The sequence below is a fragment of the Planococcus citri genome, chromosome 3 (assembly GCF_950023065.1).
Source record: "Planococcus citri chromosome 3, ihPlaCitr1.1, whole genome shotgun sequence".
Lineage (NCBI taxonomy): Eukaryota > Metazoa > Arthropoda > Insecta > Hemiptera > Pseudococcidae > Planococcus > Planococcus citri.
In genome coordinates this window covers 11,678,197-11,698,530 of record NC_088679.1, presented here as the reverse complement: position 1 = coordinate 11,698,530, position 20,334 = coordinate 11,678,197, and the positions used below count along the sequence as shown (strand labels likewise).

The 20,334-nt window shown below is 33.7% G+C and overlaps 1 protein-coding gene across 1 annotated transcript; it reads left to right on the top strand.

The window, feature by feature from the left end:
• Positions 1-2,482: 2,482 nt before the first annotated feature.
• On the top strand, positions 2,483-18,243 carry LOC135839106 (uncharacterized). The gene is made up of 8 exons (XM_065354981.1): positions 2,483-2,954; positions 3,043-3,246; positions 3,994-4,136; positions 4,223-4,772; positions 15,144-15,295; positions 15,799-16,363; positions 16,467-16,664; positions 16,841-18,243. Exons 1-8 carry the CDS (start codon positions 2,483-2,485, stop codon positions 18,079-18,081), a joined length of 3,525 nt encoding a protein of 1,174 aa, XP_065211053.1. The 3' UTR covers positions 18,082-18,243.
• The last annotated feature ends 2,091 nt before the right edge of the window (positions 18,244-20,334 follow it).

Here is a 20,334-nt window from a genome sequence, read left to right as displayed (position 1 = left end):
AAAAATTTCACAAAAAATAGTTACTGCAAGAAAAACTAGCCATCAACTAAGTAGGTATTCGCTGACTGCAAAAGAGTTTTTGCATTTGCTTTCACCATTATACATATGTTGACGGTTGCAATGGTTGCTAAGCTCGCTTTTAAATAATATCAACTTGAAGCTGATTTTTAATTTCTTGATCTTTTTTATAATTCATAAAGTAGAATAGGTATCTTACTTAACTTAACCTACCTACTACTTATACTCTAATTAAAATGAAGTCGAATAAGTTACTCGTCTTGAATTAGAATACCCAAAGTACGAGTATAAGTATGATCATCTATATTATGGTGTACCAATGTGAATTAAACAAAATGTATGGAAAAAAAAATTAAAATTGAAGATTTTTTGTTTGGTTTTAGAAATACGTGGCCATTTTTTTATCGTTTCAAAATCCACATTTCATGTACATTGGGCAAATATATTTGGCTATGTTTTCATTATAATCACAACCATCATCACAACATAGCCATAGCTCACAAAGTCACAACATGTGCATGCGATCTCGTTTCAAAATGGCTCGAATCAGCTCATACAGTCACAAACAGAATAATTTCTGAAAATAAAAACCAATTGGAACATTTTTTGAAAAATTTTTTGAAAGAAATCTAGAGAAAATACTTACTTGAAAGGTTCCATGGAAAAGGGGCCTTAATCTAATTTTTTCGATTTTATGATTTTTACAATTCTGAATAGCTTGAGAATTATTTTCCCTCAAGTACATATTAATTCTACAAGTAGCTTCATGGAAAAAGAGCTTAGTCAATCTTTTTTCACTGATTTTTACAATAAGTTCAAATAGACTTAAAATTATTTTTTATGAGCAAACATTTTCCAATTCGTTTTTTTTTTTTTTTTTTTTTTTTTTTTTTTCATAGAAGAATTACTTCAATATCACTGCAATGTGGTGGAAAAGATGAAATTTTTTTCAAAATATATTCAAAATTGTAATTAAGAATCAAAAAAACCAAAAAAAATTGACTAAGGCCCCTCTTCCATGGAACCCCTCAAATATTCTCAAGTAACCATTACAAAAAAAAAAGAAATCAAGTTGAAAATTCCCTGATTAAGGCCCTTTTTCCTTAAAAATGGTATTTAAAACAAATTGAAAAATATCAAATTCAACACTACATTTTCATTCTCCTTTTACTCGAGTAATATTAAAGGTAAAAAACAGTACAGTAATCAGGAATGAAGTGATCACCATGTGTGTAGGTATGATTTGTTTACATCCTATTTTTAAGGAAAAGGGGCTTTATTAGTCGGCGAGTCGGGGAGTTTTCAACTTTAATTCAATTTATTTCCATATTTTACCCAGATTTGAGGTGAAAATAATGTTTTTAATTTTATCCATTTAATTTCCAAATCGTATAATAAAGCAACACTAATATTCCGTTTATTGCAGGATGTTACATGGGACAGTTTTTTCCCTATACCTACTGAAAAATTGATGGTAATTGACTAAGCAGGTCCCTTTTCCATGGAACCCTATGGAACCCCTCACTCGCACCCCGATGTTCAAATCTAAAATGGGCAACTTCAATTTCATCGCTTTGTTTACATTTACATTCGAGTGCGGAATTTCCCGAATCAGTGTGAACCCCTCTTTTATTTATGTTGTGGTTACGATGGAAAGTGATAACAATCGACACAAAATAATCATCATGCCATAACGAGCTGATAGTTATTAATTATACCTCTGTTTTAGATAAAAATAACATTTTTACGTGGTTGTAAACGTTTTTTTCAGTTACCTACTAATCCCATCAACGAATCGTTGTTGCACAATCCCATCTAGAAATGTTCGAGGTAAACCTTTACACACCAACTTTAGTCATCCACGATACGGAGATCGCTTCCATATATTTTTAAAAAGAGTAAATTGAATTGATATGCGACAGAAAATCGTTGAATATTTCTATTGGCTTATACTCATACTGATAATAGATACTGATGTGAATTTTCATAGGATTCCAGGTACGTACCTTCCTTCCTACAACTAACTTTTACCATTGATTGTTAATACTTATGGATTTAGACAATGATGTAAAGATTAATCTAGAACTAGATGAAATATTCGAATTCATCATCATAATCTACTCCAATCATTATTTTCCAGTTGGCTATTACTCGTGCATTGTAATTCTGGGAGCGATCTCATCAGTCGAATCTGCATCGAACTGTAGATTTTCGGAAGATGGTAAATCTGCTGACTGCAGTAATTTAATAATTCAACAAATTCCAGATGATCTGGATTCCAAGATAACTGTAAGTACTTTTTTAGCATTTCTATTCTCTCGTATTTTTGACACAAGTATTGAAGTAGAATTGAATCGAACCTCGTATTTTCTGTTCCACGATACAGAGTTTGGACTTATCCTCCAATCCGTTCACCGAATTGAGAGAGAACTCATTCAAGAAATACACTCAGCTGACCTCGTTAATGCTCAGAGACTTACAATTACAAACATCTGTAATAGATCTGTACCTATTTCGCCCGCTAAAAAACTTGAAAGTTTTAAATTTATCTGGATCTGATTTCACACCGCGAGCTTATTTTTACTATCCTGAAAATCTCCGGATACTGGACATAACCAAATTAGGAGTTAAGGACGCGGATATTTCACGACTGAAATTTTTACAACAACTGCATGCTAAGGATAATCAGCTGCTCGAGTTTCCAATACCGCACGAAAATGCTAATCTGACATTTGTTAATTTGGAAGCAAACATGTTGGAGACTTTAACTCATATGAGACTAGCGCTTTCGTGTAAACTTCTATTTTTAAATGTACGACTGCACCCAGATGCTAAAATAATTTCGAGTGAATCGAGACTCTGCCTTTGTAAGCGTGCGAATTTATGGATAACCTCGTTCAAAATAAAAGGAGAAATACTTCCGTGCAAACCAGCAGGTATTATTCTTTAATTGAATTGTAAGTAGGTATAGAGGTACAGATTTGATAAATTATGATAATTATTTTATTAATTCGTCGTTTGCAGCTACTGATGAACAATGTGATGAAAAATTTTCAGACGAAGCTTTATCGGCACTCAACGAATGCAAAACGAGAGATGATAAGAAGACTTCGAGTTCTTGGATTTACTTTGTGTTGATTGTAATATTTGTGTTAGCCTTGATTGGATCTTCAGGGGCTGGATATTATTTTTATACCACTAAAATAAAACCAGCTTCATCATCATCAGGTAGGAATTTTATTAGCGATTATAAAATTGGGCAGATTTTCATAAATAGATATTCATAATTCGATTCATTTTAGAACAAACTCGATCAGAACCAGATGGAAGTTCAAAAGTAGATATTGATGAAGATTGAATCGAAATTCGCACACCTTTTAGGAATGTAAAAACGGACAGAATCGAAGAAAAAAACGATGGATTTTTGTTTTATATTTTTTTTTTTTTTTTGCATTAATTAGCAAAGTAGAGTCAACATCAAAATATAATAACTTATCTTCAACGTTCTACTAGCACCATTCTGTTCGTTTGAGGAGTTTTTGAAATGATTTTTGAAGCAAATGATAGGAAATAATAAATTGTAATATTTTTTTTTTTTTTTTTAGATATTTTGCCTTCTTAATTTTCAACATCTTGAGGAATTTTTAGTTGATTGAAAAAAAATGAAATAAAAATAAATTCCAAACATAGGATTTTTATTTTGTATTTTTGCAACAAAAAAAAATCAATTTAAATCTTCTTTCCGATGAATTTTCTGTACTTACTTATCGTTAGCCATCTATTTTTAGTCAAAAGCTTCGAATGAATTGTGATAAGAGTAACTGTGTTTATTTTTTCGATATGTAAAATTTCAATTTTTGCCAAAAATGCTGCTTCATGAATCATCTTCTTTTATCGGTACGTGAATATTCTCGTATTTGGGTTGTATTTTTTAAAATAATGTACTGGAATCTGACTACCTGCATCTTGTAATAGGTTGTGGAATTATCCTGTTTTATTTCCCTTTCATCTTCGGTCATCGTTTCTGTTCGGTTACTTATATAAACGAAGTTTACACCGCGAATTGTGCATACAGAGGTCGAGTAGTAGTTCCTCGAGATTTAGATCCCAGCATCAAAGTACGTAAATTTAATTATTTTATAATTCGAGAAAAGCGTCGAGTCTTCTCTGGAAATAGGTACAAATAACTCGGTTTCTTTTTCAGGTTTTGATTCTGTCCCACAACAACATCGAACTCGTAGACGAAGATTGTTTATCAAATTACGAAAATCTAGTCGAACTGTACCTGAACGATAATACTTTATTGAATAATTCATTCCATAAGAACGCTTTGTTAGCTTTGACCAATTTGAGAATTTTGGATATCAGTTTTATTCGATATTACATCCCGTTCGATATAAATTGGCCTTCGTGGATTGAGAAATTATCCATAAATAAGAACAGAAATCAACACAGAATTGATCTTTCGGCAATTTTCGATCTAAGAATTCTAAATGCTATCGATTGTTCGTTATCGTATTTCCCAGTGTTTAACGAATCGGCTTCAGTTGAAGAGATAAATTTATCGAAAAATTCGTTGAATTATTTTTCCGTCGGAGATTTAGCGTCGTTGTGCCAGCTTCAAGTTTTGCACCTAAGGTGGACGGCGGAAAGCACTTTGAATGGATCGAAAAGATGGTGCGATTGTTTGAAAATTGATACGTGGGTAAAGCAACGACAGATACAGGCGACTGAATTGAATTGTTCGATTCCAGGTATGCATTTGTTTACTTTGATTTTCGTTGATGTTAAAAAAATTTACTAATGAATTTGTAAGTAGGTATTTTTTTTTTTTTTGAATTATAGGCAATGTTGACGTTTCATCTTGCGATGTATCATTTGGAGAAGAAAAGAAACTATTAGAGAACTGTTTCAAAAAATCGATTAAAACTGGTAAAATATTAGGGTACGTGTTCCTTTCGATTATTTCCGTTTCAATTATCGTTTATGTTTGGTATTCGCGGATGTATGCATAAATTTTGAAATATATTGATGTTGTACATTGTGTTTTTATCACACGTTTATCATACGATTATTACTATAGACTGCTGTTTCAATCAGGCGTGTCACTATATACAGGAGGAAGGGAGGTAGAATGGAGAGGTGTAAGACCCCCAGCCAAATTTTCATTCGACAATTCGACAAAATTTTTTACTTCTCGAAACAGAAATTTTTGAAAGCTTTTGTCCTTGCATCACTACTTACTCTGCAGGCGTGTCTTTTTTTAGCTAGTCGCTGATTGCAAAAGAGTTTTTGCATTTGCGTTCACCTTTCACCATATTGGTTGATTCGATTAACAATACTTACTCTTCAAATTTCAACAATATACGAGCCCAAACGAAATCACGCACTTTTGATAGGTAATTATTTTCTGTAAAATTCTTTATTATCTGTTCATTATTTTGGCAAAAGAATTACTCAATCAAACATTTTTTGTTTAGTTTCTGAAATGCGTACTAAGCCAAACAAGTATTTGTCGTTTCTTCTGGCTATTGTTGACATCTTATTTAAATTTATCAAAATAATCCTAATTTTTAGAGTTTTGAATCAAAAAAATAAACTGCTCGCAAAAAAACATCGTTTTTATGCCTCTGGAAGTACAATAGCTTTCACCTTCACTTAGCCCTCTTCTATTTTCTTTTTAAAATTCAACTTTCTTCAAAAAAATATCATTCTAATTTTAAAATTTTAAAAGCCAAAAAATAAACTCCTTGTTCTTACATTTGAAAAACACTATAAGTATGCATTTTATGCCTCTCGAAACACAAAATCGAGGATTCCATTCTTTTATGGCTCAAAATTACAGAGAATTTTATCCTCTTTCCGATTGTACTTACTAAAATTTTGAAATCCGCATAAGTCTTCTTGGAGATAATCGCGAATTTAAGAGCTGAAAAAGTCGAGTAGTGCGATTTAGATCACCATTTTGCCCACTTTGTACCTACTTTAACGCGCTAGAACTTTTAAACTACGCCGAGGACCCCATTATCTTATAGGTATGGCTCAAATTTGCAGAGAATTCTTTCTCTTTCTAAAGGCTACGTTTGGTGTATATAGAACTATGACTTGCCATAATATAATTTTTAGACCTTCTTGAGAAGTATGATTTTTGGGGCCAAACTGCGCCAAATTTAATCGAAATTGAGTTTTCTTTTAAATGGTCTCAAATTTATGAGCATCTGTTTAGTCTTTTCCTTCGTTTCAAGTTGTTTAGGTACCTAGTTGGCTGAAAAGCATAAAATTCAAAGAAATTATCTTTATTTCGAGTGAAATCCGAGTAGCCTAAAAAATTGATCTTTCAGGATCAACAATCTGATAGGAAATTTCGAGCTCTTTTCAAATATGCTAATGAAATTTCATTTTACGTAATCTTTCATACATTTCAGAGGTAATTTGGCACCTTGAAATCACAAAAAAAGATGTACAATGGTCCAACACCAGTAACAAGCCATCAACTATTCACTGATTGCAAGAAAGTTTTTGCATTAGCCTTTTGCTTATTGGCTTCTTTATGTTTTTTCAACGTTCTTGGTGGAATGATAAACATAATCTCATTTCTGACTGACATTTTCCATCAATTCGAAAATTCATTTTTCCAAATTCACCGTTTTACTTCTTGTTAACAGAAATAGGTAGTCTGCCCAATTTCTATAAAATTAATTGTTTAAGAATCCAATTTTGACCAGGGGGTCGCCGGTCGGTAGTACTTTGAAAAATGAACTAAATAAATTACTTATTTTGATTTTTTGCCTAACTTGCAAATTGAAGGCACTACAAATGATTTTCAAATTCAAAAAATTACGATGAAAAAAATAATACGGAAATACGTCATAGATAATTATGTACTACGTCAAAAAATAAACAAATTTTGTTGTGATCATTTTTCTTCTTAGATACCTACTTTAAAAATTTAAAAAAATTTGTGAAGCTCAAAAATTGTAAATTTCATGAAATTTTTAGTAAATCGAAAATTGTTGAGCTTCAAAAACATTTTAAATATTAGAGTAAGAATACAAAATAAATGATCATATACCTAACAAAGGGTACCCCCGGATAAGATAGGCAAAATGCCCTTAACCTCGGATTTCGATGAAACTCCCCTCAGGCAGGGGGGCCAAAAAACGCGTTTTTCAGGGGAAAAATTCTACATCAACGAGTAATTGAGATAAATTTATTCTGTAAACGAATATAGTTAGAGGATACATGGGGGTACCTCCCTGAATTTTTTCAGAATTTTTCATCGCATGGGGGGAGAAGGAGGGACAAAAGAAAACTTTAAATCGACATTACTCCGAAACGAAAAAACATACCAAAACGATTTTTTCGTCAAATATGTATTTTTAGGTCTACTTTCTATAGAAATCATCACCCGGCCATTTGGAGTGGTGGGTCAAGCTCAAAAGTTCAAAAAACTCTCAAAAAACCACGTTTTTTACGTTTTTCTCCAAAAATATGGACAAATGGCCGAAATCGAAGGGAACCAAGTTGTTCAGCGTGAAATTTTACCTCAGAATTGTGTAATTGAAAATTCATTTATACCGCGTGATCGTAAAACTACACGCGCAGAAGTATTTGTGCTTATATCAAGATAGCTAAAAGGGTATTACTGGGTAAATAGATGAAATGCCCCTGTCCTCAGATTTCTGAAACTTTGATGAAACATCGTTGGGTACCTTTTAAAAAAATGCTGCAGCCAAAAAAAAATCCCCCACCCCACCTCCCTTGCTCACATTAGCGAAAAAACGTTTTTTGGTGGGAGGGATCATGCTGCAACGAGTTTTGAAAAAAAATCTGTATTCACTCAAAATATGTACTTGAAGAAGATATGATTCTAGCAACCTAAATTTTTTCAAAAATTGTTGGCTCCCCAGGGGGAAGATATTGACAAAAGAAAATTTGAAACTGCCGTATCTTCAAACCTAATTCAAGCACATGAATTTTTTTTCAAAAATATATCAGCATGAGTACTATATACATGGTATTTTTTTTTCAAATTTTCCCTCCAGGTGGGTCATCTTCAAAAACTCAAAATACACTCAAAATTGTGTTTTTTGGGTCACGGCACCATCAGAAAAAAGCGATCTGTATTTTTGCATTCTGGCCTCCAAAAACAATAGAAAACCAACTAACATCTTGAAACTCCAATTTTGGCGCCATAGGCACCCCCTCTCACAAATTTTGGTGCGAAAGTAGATTGACAATAATTACGGGTATCGTTATCATATGAATCGAACTCGCTGAACACGAATATGAAGCTTGATTTGCAGTTGGATCCTCCTAACGGTCACATTGTGAAGAGGGGTTGCCCAAAAATTAGATTTTTTATTGTGCAAAATGCTTCATTATAGCGCAATTAACGCCATGTAACTTCTTAATCAAGATTTTCTTGAATTACAAGTATTTTTCAAGTACATACATTGTATCTAACTCAAAACTATCAGAAAGGTTTCTTTTTGGTGTCGACCATTAAATTTTCATGTGAGTTACCTACCAAGTACATTGAAAACACAATAAGTATACCTACCTAGTAGATTGGGTGGATCGCGAAATAACAATGGGGAAAAAACTAAATTTTTATCAATTACAGCAAAAACCGTAATTTTGAGTTGAAAGTCGTACAGAAAAATTCTAGCTGTAGAAGTGCCCCTAAATGGAAAACATGGGCCCTCAAAGTTGGGGGTATTTTCGAAAAAAATGCATTGTGTAGCCCCTGTACCCAATTTGTTTTGAGAAAAATGACGACCCAGTTCCAAATGAAATTATTTGAGATTCTGCGTCCATTCTATGCTATTATTTATATGTTATTGCCAATTTCGAAAAATTACCCACAAGTTAGGAATTTTTTGCAATTTTTCTCGATTTTTTGGCGTCACTGCGTTCCAAAATATTTCCTCAGTTTCAAAAATATATCTTTCAAGCGAAAAATTTGCGAAGAAAATATTTTCAGAACACCAAATACTAATACCCCCCCCCCCCCCCAAAAAAAACCGATTTGCAAATTTTTAACCGCTCAGTAGGACTCTAAAAGGTGGACTTGGATTTTTACGGCAATAGCATAGATCAACGCAGAATCTCGAATATGTACGTACTTTCATTATACTGTCTCCTCCATATATTTTGACTGAATTCAAAACATTTTTTTTTTCAAAACTCGTTGCAGCATGATCCCTCCCACCAAAAAACGTTTTTTCGCTAATGTGAGCAAGGGAGGTGGGGTGGGGGAATTTTTTTTGGCTGCAACATTTTTTTAAAAGGTACCCAACGATGTTTCATCAAAGTTTCAGAAATCTGAGGACAGGGGCATTTCATCTATTTTACCCAGTAATACCCTTTTAGCTATCTTGATATAAGCACAAATACTTCTGCGCGTGTAGTTTTACGATCACGCGGTATAAATGAATTTTCAATTACACAATTCTGAGGTAAAATTTCACGCTGAACAACTTGGTTCCCTTCGATTTCGGCCATTTGTCCATATTTTTGGAGAAAAACGTAAAAAACGTGGTTTTTTGAGAGTTTTTTGAACTTTTGAGCTTGACCCACCACTCCAAATGGCCGGGTGATGATTTCTATAGAAAGTAGACCTAAAAATACATATTTGACGAAAAAATCGTTTTGGTATGTTTTTTCGTTTCGGAGTAATGTCGATTTAAAGTTTTCTTTTGTCCCTCCTTCTCCCCCCATGCGATGAAAAATTCTGAAAAAATTCAGGGAGGTACCCCCATGTATCCTCTAACTATATTCGTTTACAGAATAAATTTATCTCAATTACTCGTTGATGTAGAATTTTTCCCCTGAAAAACGCGTTTTTTGGCCCCCCTGCCTGAGGGGGGTGGGGTGGGGAGCGGGTTATGGGCCCAAAATTATTTTTTGGGGGTACTAAACATACCCTGTGAGTTTCATCGAAATCCAAGGTTAAGGGCATTTTGCCTATCTTATCCGGGGGTACCCTTTGTTCATTTTTTGACATATAATTCATTTTTACGTTAATTCGTTTTGATCGCGATTTTTCAAAATTTGTATCCCCTTCAATTCGCAAGTTAGGCAAGAAGCGATTCATAATAGGTAATTTTGTTTATTTTTCGAAGTACTGACGACCCCCATGGTCAAAATTGAATTTTGCCTCTGGTTAGATTTTGAATATGTATTTTGCCCCTTCAATTTTGAAAATATACAGATTTCAACAATTTCAGTATCATCGGAAAGAGAATAAAATTCTCTATAATAATTTTAAGCTATGTACGTAATAATGTGATCGTTGAGGTGCTTCGAAAGTTCTGACGTATGAAAGTTCAAAGTACCCATAATTTTGTTTCAAAAGATGCACACTCTGGTTGAAATGGTTCTCAAACATACTCGTACTTATAGGTAAACCTTCATTTCCGAAATAGGTTCGGCAAAATCTAATTTTTTTCATGGAAGACTTTCGCGAATTTCAAAAACTTTAGATTAGAAAGAAGAGAAAATTCCCTATAAAATGGTACCATAAAATAATGGGGTTCTTGATGTGGGTTAAAAGCTCTGTCGGGACAAAGTACAGCGTGGACAAAACTAGTGACCTAATCGTAACTTTCTTCAAAACAAGACATTTACAGATTTCAAACATTTTTGTACCATCGGAAAGAGGATAAAATTCTCTATAAAATGGCTCCTTAAAAATACAAAAGCGGAGAACTTTACGTAATAGGCCATCATCTATTTGCTGATTGCAAGAGAGTTTTTGCATTTGCCTTCTGCTTATTGGCTGCATTAAAGCTTTATGCGTTTAATGTTTCTTCGACAAATCTTGATGGCATGATCAATATAATCTTACTTCAGACATTTACCATTAATTCGAGAAAAGCCAATTGATTTTTCTGAATTTGCCGTTTCACTTCTTGTACTTGTAGATAGAAAAATGCCACATTTCTATAAAATTGAATTCAACAAATGATTTCCATTTTTACCAGTTCATAGTCCAGTAAATAAAGAGTTTGACCCAAACAAAATTGCGACAAAAGATTTTTTTGCTTTAAAAGGTGTAGGATGATGTCCTAAACAACATATCCGGAGCCGCCCCCGATCCACCTGGTGCGTTCCCCCCCACAGTGGATTTTAGCCCCCCAAAACACGTTTTTCGTTATTTTCTCCTCCGCATTGCATTTTAGCGAAAAATGTGTGGATAGATTAAAAATCTACGTCAAATTTCCGATCTAATGATGTATCAACTTCCCTTGTTGGTACAAGGGGGGTGGGACTACAACCATTTAAAGAAGGGGGTTTTCTGAAAAATGCGTAAAGGCAATAGCCTCCTAAGAGGGGTGAAATGCTCTCCGAGAGCGTTTAGATTGATATTATCATGGAAGGTGGGTACCATTGAGAAACTTCCGCGTGGAAAATTTCAGATCCACTGCCCCTCCCCTTTTTGGGGAACCCCCCTTTTCTAAAATTTCAAAACCATTTTTCTCAGCCCCATGCGGACCGAATTTGAAAATTTTTTAGTATGTTGTACACATCCTTTGGAGGTACACCCACAAAAATTTTCAGCCTCCTCCCCTCATATTTACCCCTCAAAATGATGTAAAAATGTGTCGTAAGGAGGGTTGGGGTAAAATGGGAATTTTGCGGAAAATAACTAAGTATCAATAAATAGGCTGTCGTTTTCTTATGATTCGATACCGCTGAGCACGAATATGACGTCAGCTTTTTTCCTACCCTCATCTAGACCTCTCCAGAGCACTTAGCCCCTTCAAATTTGACTATTGTTAAAAAGCATAAAATAAGTTTGAAACGCCATTTTAAGGGGTAAATATGAGGGGAGGAGGCTGAAAATTTTTGTGGGTGTACCTCCAAAGGATGTGTACAACATACTAAAAAATTTTCAAAATCGGTCCACATGGGGCTGAGAAAAATGGTTTTGAAATTTTAGAAAAGGGGGGTTCCCCAAAAAGGGGAGGGGCAGTGGATCTGAAATTTTCCACGCGGAAGTTTCTCAATGGTACCCACCTTCCATGATAATATCAATCTAAACGCTCTCGGAGAGCATTTCACCCCTCTTAGGAGGCTATTGCCTTTACGCATTTTTCAGAAAACCCCCTTCTTTAAATGGTTGTAGTCCCACCCCCTTGTACCAACAAGGGAAGTTGATACATCATTAGATCGGAAATTTGACGTAGATTTTTAATCTATCCACACATTTTTCGCTAAAATGCAATGCGGAGGAGAAAATTACGAAAAACGTGTTTTGGGGGGCTAAAATCCACTGTGGGGGGGGGGGGAACGCACCAGGTGGATTGGGGGCGGCTCCGGATATGTTGTTTAGGACATCATCCTAGACCTTTTAAAGCAAAAAAATGTTTTGTCGCAATTTTGTTTGGGTTTACCTCCAAAAAGTGCTTTATTTACTGGACTATCAGTGAAGAGGAAATTTTTGGGGAAAATAAATTTTTTATTTTACATCACTCTCAATTTGCTAAACTAAAATTAGTAGGTATAGGTACCCTATGATTTTAATTTTTTTTCAAATATTTCAGCGTACTTAATATTTATGTGACATTGCAAAAATGTCCATATACCTACTATTTTGGGTGATGTCTTTGATGATCATTTTGCTAGGTACCTACATTTTATATCACCGGTAAGTCACAGGGACATCACACTGCAATATTACATATCTCCTCGGTGATATTGCATAATGGCATAGTGACATTGCAATGCTTACTGGATTTCAAGTAAAATCCGAGTAAAATTAATTTTTCAGGATCAACAATCTGAAAGGAAATTTCGAGCTCTTTTCGAATTCACGCAAATGAAATTTCATTTCACATTACCTACGAGTATGTATTTTTTAGGCAATTTGGCACTTGGAAAACACAAAAAAAAGATAGCAACCAGCGTTGGAAATACCGATTCCATGCAGTTACAAGCCATCATGCTATTCGCTGATAGCAAGAGAGTTTTTGCATTATTGCCTTTTGCTCATTGCAGCTGCTTTAATGTTGTATGCTTTCAAATGTTTCTCCAACGTTCTTGATGGAATGATCAACATGATCTCACTTCAGACATTTTCCATCAATTCGAAAATTGATTTTTCCGAATTTAGAAATACATCTTACGCCCTATTTTCACGGAAGTCGGTATTACTTTGAAATAATATGAACAAAATCACCTATTATGACTTTTTGCCCACCTTGCAAATTGAAAGGCCAAAAAATTATTTATAATTTTAGAAAATCGCAATGAAAAGAAAATGAATCTTGCGTAAAAAAATGAACAAATTGTACTATGATCATTTTTTTTTTCTTATTCTAAAACTTAAAAAGTTTTTAAGCTTGAAAATTGTAAGTAAAATCAATGAAATTTTTAGTAAATCGAAAATTCTTAAGCTTCAAAAACTTTTTAAATTCTAGAACGCGAAAAAAATGGCCGGATAACAAAATTTGTTTATCATTTGGCGTAGTATTTATTTCCGCATTCATTTTTTTCATCGCGATTTTTTGAAATTAAAAATCATTTTTAGCCCCTTTAATTTGCAAGTTGAGCACGAAGTCATACAAGGTAATTTTGTTCATTTTTCGAAGTACTAACGACTTCCATGGTCAAAATTGGATTTTGGCTTTTGGATTTCTAAAACGTATTTTGTTCCTTCAATTTTGAAGATACGAATTCCAAAAGTTTGGTATCATCGGAAAGAGAAGAAAATTTTCTATAATTTTAAACCACGTAATAATATGATCGTCGAGGTGGTTCGAAAGTCCTGGCGTATCAAAGCTCCAGAGTGGTCATAATTTTGTTTCAGAAAAATATAAACCTTCATTTTTGAAATTGGTTTGACAAAATCCAATTTTTTTCATGGAAGACTTTCGCAGATTTTTAAAATTTTAGTACCATTAGAAAGAGATGATAAAATTCTCAATAAAATGGTAGATACCATAAAATAATGGGGTTCTCGATGTTAATGCTATGTCGAGTCAAAGTACAGCGTGGACAAAACAGTGACCTAAATCGTAACTTTATCCAAAAGAAGACTTTTACGGATTTTAAAAATTTTAGTACTATCGAAAAGAGCATAAAATTCTCTAAAAAATGACACCTTAAAAATATACTATAGTCCTAAGAGGTGGTTCAAAAGTAAGTTATAGTTGTGGTAAGTCAAAGTTTGAAATGCGTAGTTACCTGGTTCAAAAGAACAAAATTGTATACTGCCCGATTATAATGATTGCAAGAGAGTTTTTGCATTATTATCTTATCTGCTTAAGTATTAGCTGCTTTAGTGCTTTATGATTCTAATACTTTTTCAACAAATCTTCATGACATTATCATTTTAATCTCACCTCAGATATTTACCATCAATTTACCATCAATTCGAGAATTGATTTTTCTGAATTTGCCGTTTCATTTTTTGTAGATAGAAAGATGCCAGCTTTCTATAAAATTGAATTCAAAAAATAATTTACCACAATTTAAAAGTTGTGAAGAAATTTTTGATAAATACATGCAGTGCTAAAATTTCAAAACATCACGGACGCAAACAACTGCTATAGTTACTTCTGCAAGTTTGGCGCCAAAATAAGCATAATAATATGATCGTAATCTATGATTGGCTATCCATTGAAATACTATTCGCTGATTTGGCTCGTAAACACAGCCAGCAGTTTCATCATGTCACATTTCAATACATCCATCTCGAAAAATAAAAGGCTGCTTTGAATTTTGATGTCAAAAAAATATAAACAAATTTCTTATCAAAAAAATTCAAAGTTGAAAGTTTCAAAACATTTGTTATCATGTAAAAAATTTGATATTTTTGCCAACAACTTCGATGTATAGTTCATCGTGCACTACCTTTGCTATACAAAATATCCATGTAGGATTCTAAAAAGTGATTCACCAATTTGTTGGTGAAATAAGAGGATTATGAAAGTTTTATTATTGAAATTCATAATCGGTACGTATTGTCAACACATCAAATGTTGATGCCTTCAGTCCTCTCACCTGTATTTTGGGGAACTTCAAAAATACAATCATTAAGTATTTTGGATTGTAGATGTTTGCATTATTTTAATGTGTACTTATGCTCTTAAATAATTTTTGTTGTAACAATAAAGGTTTCATATTTGAAATATTGATCTGGAGAAAAAGAATTTCGGCGAATAATAGCAATGTGTGTGATATCAGTGTGCAAACTGGATTTTCAACAGCAAACTGCTCATCTCGTCAACTGGCAGATGTGCCACAAGATTTAGACGATAATATCGAAGTAAGTTTTGTATCCAGAATAAAATATGTACCTATCACTGAAACTGTCAAAATTTATAATTTTCAATGTAGAAAATTGAAAAAAAAAAAAAAAAAAAAGTCAGCCTCAATAAATAAGTAGGTAAGACTTTCTCGCCAATTGTAAAATTTTTGGAATTTTAGAACCCATTTTTTTTACATACTTATTATTTTTAGATTAGAATAATAAGTTGGGAACAGAAGGGGATATTTGAGAAAAAAAATGTGAATATTCAAGATATTAAAATTCGAGTAAAAATTTTGAAAATTTGAAATATATTTCAAAAATTTGTGAATCATTTAATTTTTTAATAATTTTTTTCAATTGAAATAAGCATTCTGACATCACTTTCCCTTGCGTTTGAATTTTTGAAATACCCACCTACCTCAACCAAAAATCATTTCTACCTAAAAATCAACCACCACAATGAGTTGAAGAGAAAATTACCATCCTAATTTCTTTATTGTTCATTTCAATTGTTACAGTTTCTGTTTCTAATCAACAACACATTCGTACGACTGGACGAGACATCATTCTCCAGATACCCAAAACTAGTCCTTCTATCGCTACAAAACACCACATATCTCGATAAATCAGATCCCATAAATTATTACACATTTCGTCCTCTGAAAAAATTAGAATTACTCATACTCAACGAAATAACCACTCCGTTTAATTTCTCATTCCATTGGCCTCCTTCTTTGCGATTAATATCGGTCAACCATAACGAATATATTACCGATATAGATGTATCGGGGCTCAGAAAATTACAAGATTTACACGCCCTCACCTACACTCTACGTGATTTTCCTAAATTCCATACCCTTTCCCCTTTATCTTTCGTGGATTTACGAGGTAACCCGATGGATAGTTTGACAGCTGAAGATTTGGCACCTTTTTGTTCGTTGAATTTTATATCTTTGGAATGGCCCAAGAATGCTGTGATTAATGGTTCTGATAGATATTGCCAGTGTCAGCGGTTAGAGAAATGGATAGATCAGTTTCATATTGGTCATCATGGACCTTTGAATTGTACTCCTTCGTATGACCGTAAGTTTTTGTATATTTATTCCAATGTAGGTACAATTTTTCTACACAAATAGGTATGACAATGCTTTGTAAGAAACCTTTATGAATGTTTCAATATTTTTAGCTGATGCGGAACCTTGCGATTTAGAATATTCTGAGGATACATTAAGCAAACGGAGAGATTGTTTGAGTCGAATGGCAAAATCTTCGGTTTCGATTTGGTTTTGGGTCATTTCGTGTGTTTTGATGTTTGGACCTCTTATTATTGTAACTTTCAGAGAGACAAAAGCACATCGACGAATGAATCTGAATTCTACCACTAGTAAGAAATAATACTGCATAGTGCATACTTTTTCTATTTCCACCTATAAATGTCCATCTCAGTTAGAATCGTATACCTACCAATCTACCTACTAAGCCAATAAACACAAATATTCCCCATTTCCCACCCACGTTGACATATTTTTAATAAAAATCACACCTATTTCTGATTCACAGCAACTCGTCAACCTGGAAAATACCCCAACGTCGAACTAATGATCGACATCGACGAAGACTTCGTAGACGAAGACGAACAAGAACTCGAGCTTTTCGATATAAACACCTTTAACGAAAACCCTTCAAAACCAGACAAAACAGCATTGCACCTAAAACAAGGAACCGATCTAAAAGAACAATTCAATCTTCGTAAATTACCCGGCATCGGCAGTCACTTATTCGATAAAGACGAAGAGTCTGAAGAAGAAGAAGAAGAGGAAGAAGAGGAGGAAGAGGAGGAATACGAATACGAAGAATTTGTCCGAAAAGATGGTAAATTCGCTATAGAAAAATCGAAACCTGGTCAAAAACGCGTACCACCCAAAAAAGATATAAAATACCCGGCAAAACGTTCTGCAAGAGTTGAAAGAAGACCTTCACTGCAAGTAAAACCTCACGAAGACTTCGAAGATCAATTCGACGTCGAGTTACCAAAACCTTACGAACAACATGCTCGTAAACTTCCCAAAAAGAATGACAAAAGATCATCGCCATTCCAGATGAAACTACAGAAAGATTTACGATCTAAATTCGCCTTAGAATCTCCGAAACAAAAAAAAGGTGAAAAATCAGACCTCAGTGAGACAAAAAATACCAACGATGGGAAGAGAATATCACCTTTGTTGAAAAACTACGAGAAATTCGAGAAAGAATTTTCTTCTAAAACGACGAAAAAAGACGATAGACGCGATTCGTCACCGTTCAAGCACTTGAATAAATCAGGGATCGACGATAAACCAACATTGAGAAGACCTGAAATACGAGCACGATTTGTCGAGGTTCCATCACCGAAAAGTCGTAAAAGAGGTCATCTCGAGGGGTCGGATAATAAAGGTACTGCTTCGAGTAATCCGAATATTTCTGATGTTTTTGAAATACCTTCACCTTCGTGCATATCGGAGAGAAAAGAATCTATTAAAATTATCAACGAAGTTGCTGAATCGAGCAGAGAACGGTTGCCAGTTGGAGAAACTCGAGTTCATTCGGCATTCGAAAGTCCTATTATATCGGTTGAAGGTACCTCTAGAGCGTTTGGTTTCTTGAATATGCCGGCTGAATACGACAAGTGTTCGAAATGCAGAAAAGATCAACCGGTTGCAGCAAAACAGCAAATTGAAGAAACTCAAGCTGCGGAGAGTAATAGTAAGTTTGAAGAAGAAACGTCTCCGATTATAAATTTTACTGGGCATAAAAATAAATGAAGAAGATTTAAGCCAGCTTATATAATTGCCTTCGAGGGATGAATGCGTGTGTAAGTAATTATTGTTCTACATACGTGATTAGATAGGTAGTAAAACCGATCATCGACCTTTTCTGTTTGATTTTATTCCTCTTTTTAAAAATACAAATTTTAAAAATCGAAATTCAGAAAATTTTACACACATTTTCTTAGCACCTCATTGTGAGTAATAATTTTACCAACTTCAAGAAACGAGAAGCAAACGACACGAAAAATTGACCATTATGGCAAAAAAGTACTAATTTATCAGTTGCTTGTTTGTTTTTTATCTAAGCCTACGAATCGCTGGCCTTCAAAATACACATCTTTTTGTGATAGAAAAAAAAAATAATCTCACACATGCTCACACATGAAACGTAAAAGTTCTGCAAATAATTGATTATTTTTTATAATTTTTTTTTAATTTCCACGAATTAATGACAAGTTTATTTGAAATTCAAATCCAAATAATCATCAACACTGTTGAGTCCCCGTAAAAAAAAAATTTAGGGAAAAATATGAAAAAATTACTTTGACGATGGATAATAGGTACATACATACTCGTATAAGCTGAAGCTGTGCTTGGAATCAGGCAAATAAATATAAAATAATCCCTTTAATTACTCGTATCGAAGTATCGATAGAATAGGTAAAATATTTTTCATAGTTTATTTCATTTTCATCCAAAGGGAGAATCTTGCGATATAAATTATAACGATTTAGTGAAAGAAATCTTCGGTGATGAGAAGAAACTCGAACCTGAGAAATGTGCAAAAATTATAACCATGGTTCTGATTCCGCTAATCATTGTAACATTTATGGAAATTTTTATATCGACGCACATTATAGGTACATAATCAATTCCATGAAAAATCGTTTCGAGAGGAAAAAACAACTGATTCGGCCGATATAGAAGAAGGTAAATGAAGAATTTATATTTGAAACACACTCGGAAGTACTCGATAATTTTTCATTGGATTTTTCCTATGACTTTCATAATTGAGCTTTTTTGGGTCAAATTCTGAGATTTTACTTCTTTGAAATAGTTTTTCGAAGAGTAAAATCTTAGAATTTGCCCCAAAATACATAGCTCAAAATTATTAAAGTAACAGCAACAATCAGATGAAAAATTATCGAGCGCTTGCTAGTGTGTTTTCAAATGTAAATTCTTCAATTTAATCGAAGAAATATGCATAAACGCTTTAACTAGGGGGTGCCTAAAGTGGGGGCTCTAAAAAAAGGGCTCAAAATTACGAATATACAGAGAGCTCAATTGAACTTTTTCATCTAGTTAATACATGCCTTAAAAAGTTACGTTTGGCGCAAATCGCAGGTTTCTAGTTTACCAGGGGTACCCAAAATATTGAAATTACGAAAATTTGGAAAATTGGATTTTTGAGTACCAGCTCAAAATTTTATTAAGCTCAAATATGGTAGGATGGAGGTCTTATTTCAGACACTAATAAACCGTAAAAAGTTTTTCAGAGCGGTTCAAAGGGGTAGGTTCAGAATGATGGTTCCAAAATTTTCCAAAAATTGACCTCCTCCTCCCCACATTTCTGCCCCCGAGGGTCGAAAATAGGAAAGTCACCTCGCATGGCGTTTATCGGGTTAAAACAGACAATTTCCATTCAAAAATATTTTTTCGGACAGAACTCTGTAATGGTCAAGGATATGGCCACACTGCGGGTAATTCTCCCTTTCCCATGGGTTTTCGATATGCAACGTTGTCTAATCTAGATTTCGATACTAGAATTAATATTGTCACGTCCACGGTTGTGTACAGTCGTAGTCTTTCGGTCAAAACGTAAATCTCCGGTTAATTGTTAGATATTCGTTAATTAAACACTGTTCTATTCGCGATATGACGTGTTACTACTTTATTGAGCATGGTTTGAATGCAGTACGTTAGTGACTTAATTAGCTTTTCCACCCTTACAGCATCGGACTTATTAGTCGAGGTAATTAAGTACACGTGAGTTATCGATTTGATCTATTGGTTCTTATACCCAGTGCTAACCAGTATTGATTTGCGTGTCTGACAACTCAGTGGTTCCTAGAATTCTTCAGTAAATAATTTTTTTCCAGATTTTACAGTAGGTAGGTAAATTGAATTTTGTTTCGTAGAGTATCCAACTTAAAGAAATCTCTCTCAATATGAAATTCAAATGTCTTGAGACACCATTTTGATTATTATAAAATGGACCTTACCAAGTAAGATAGATCAAAGTTTTAC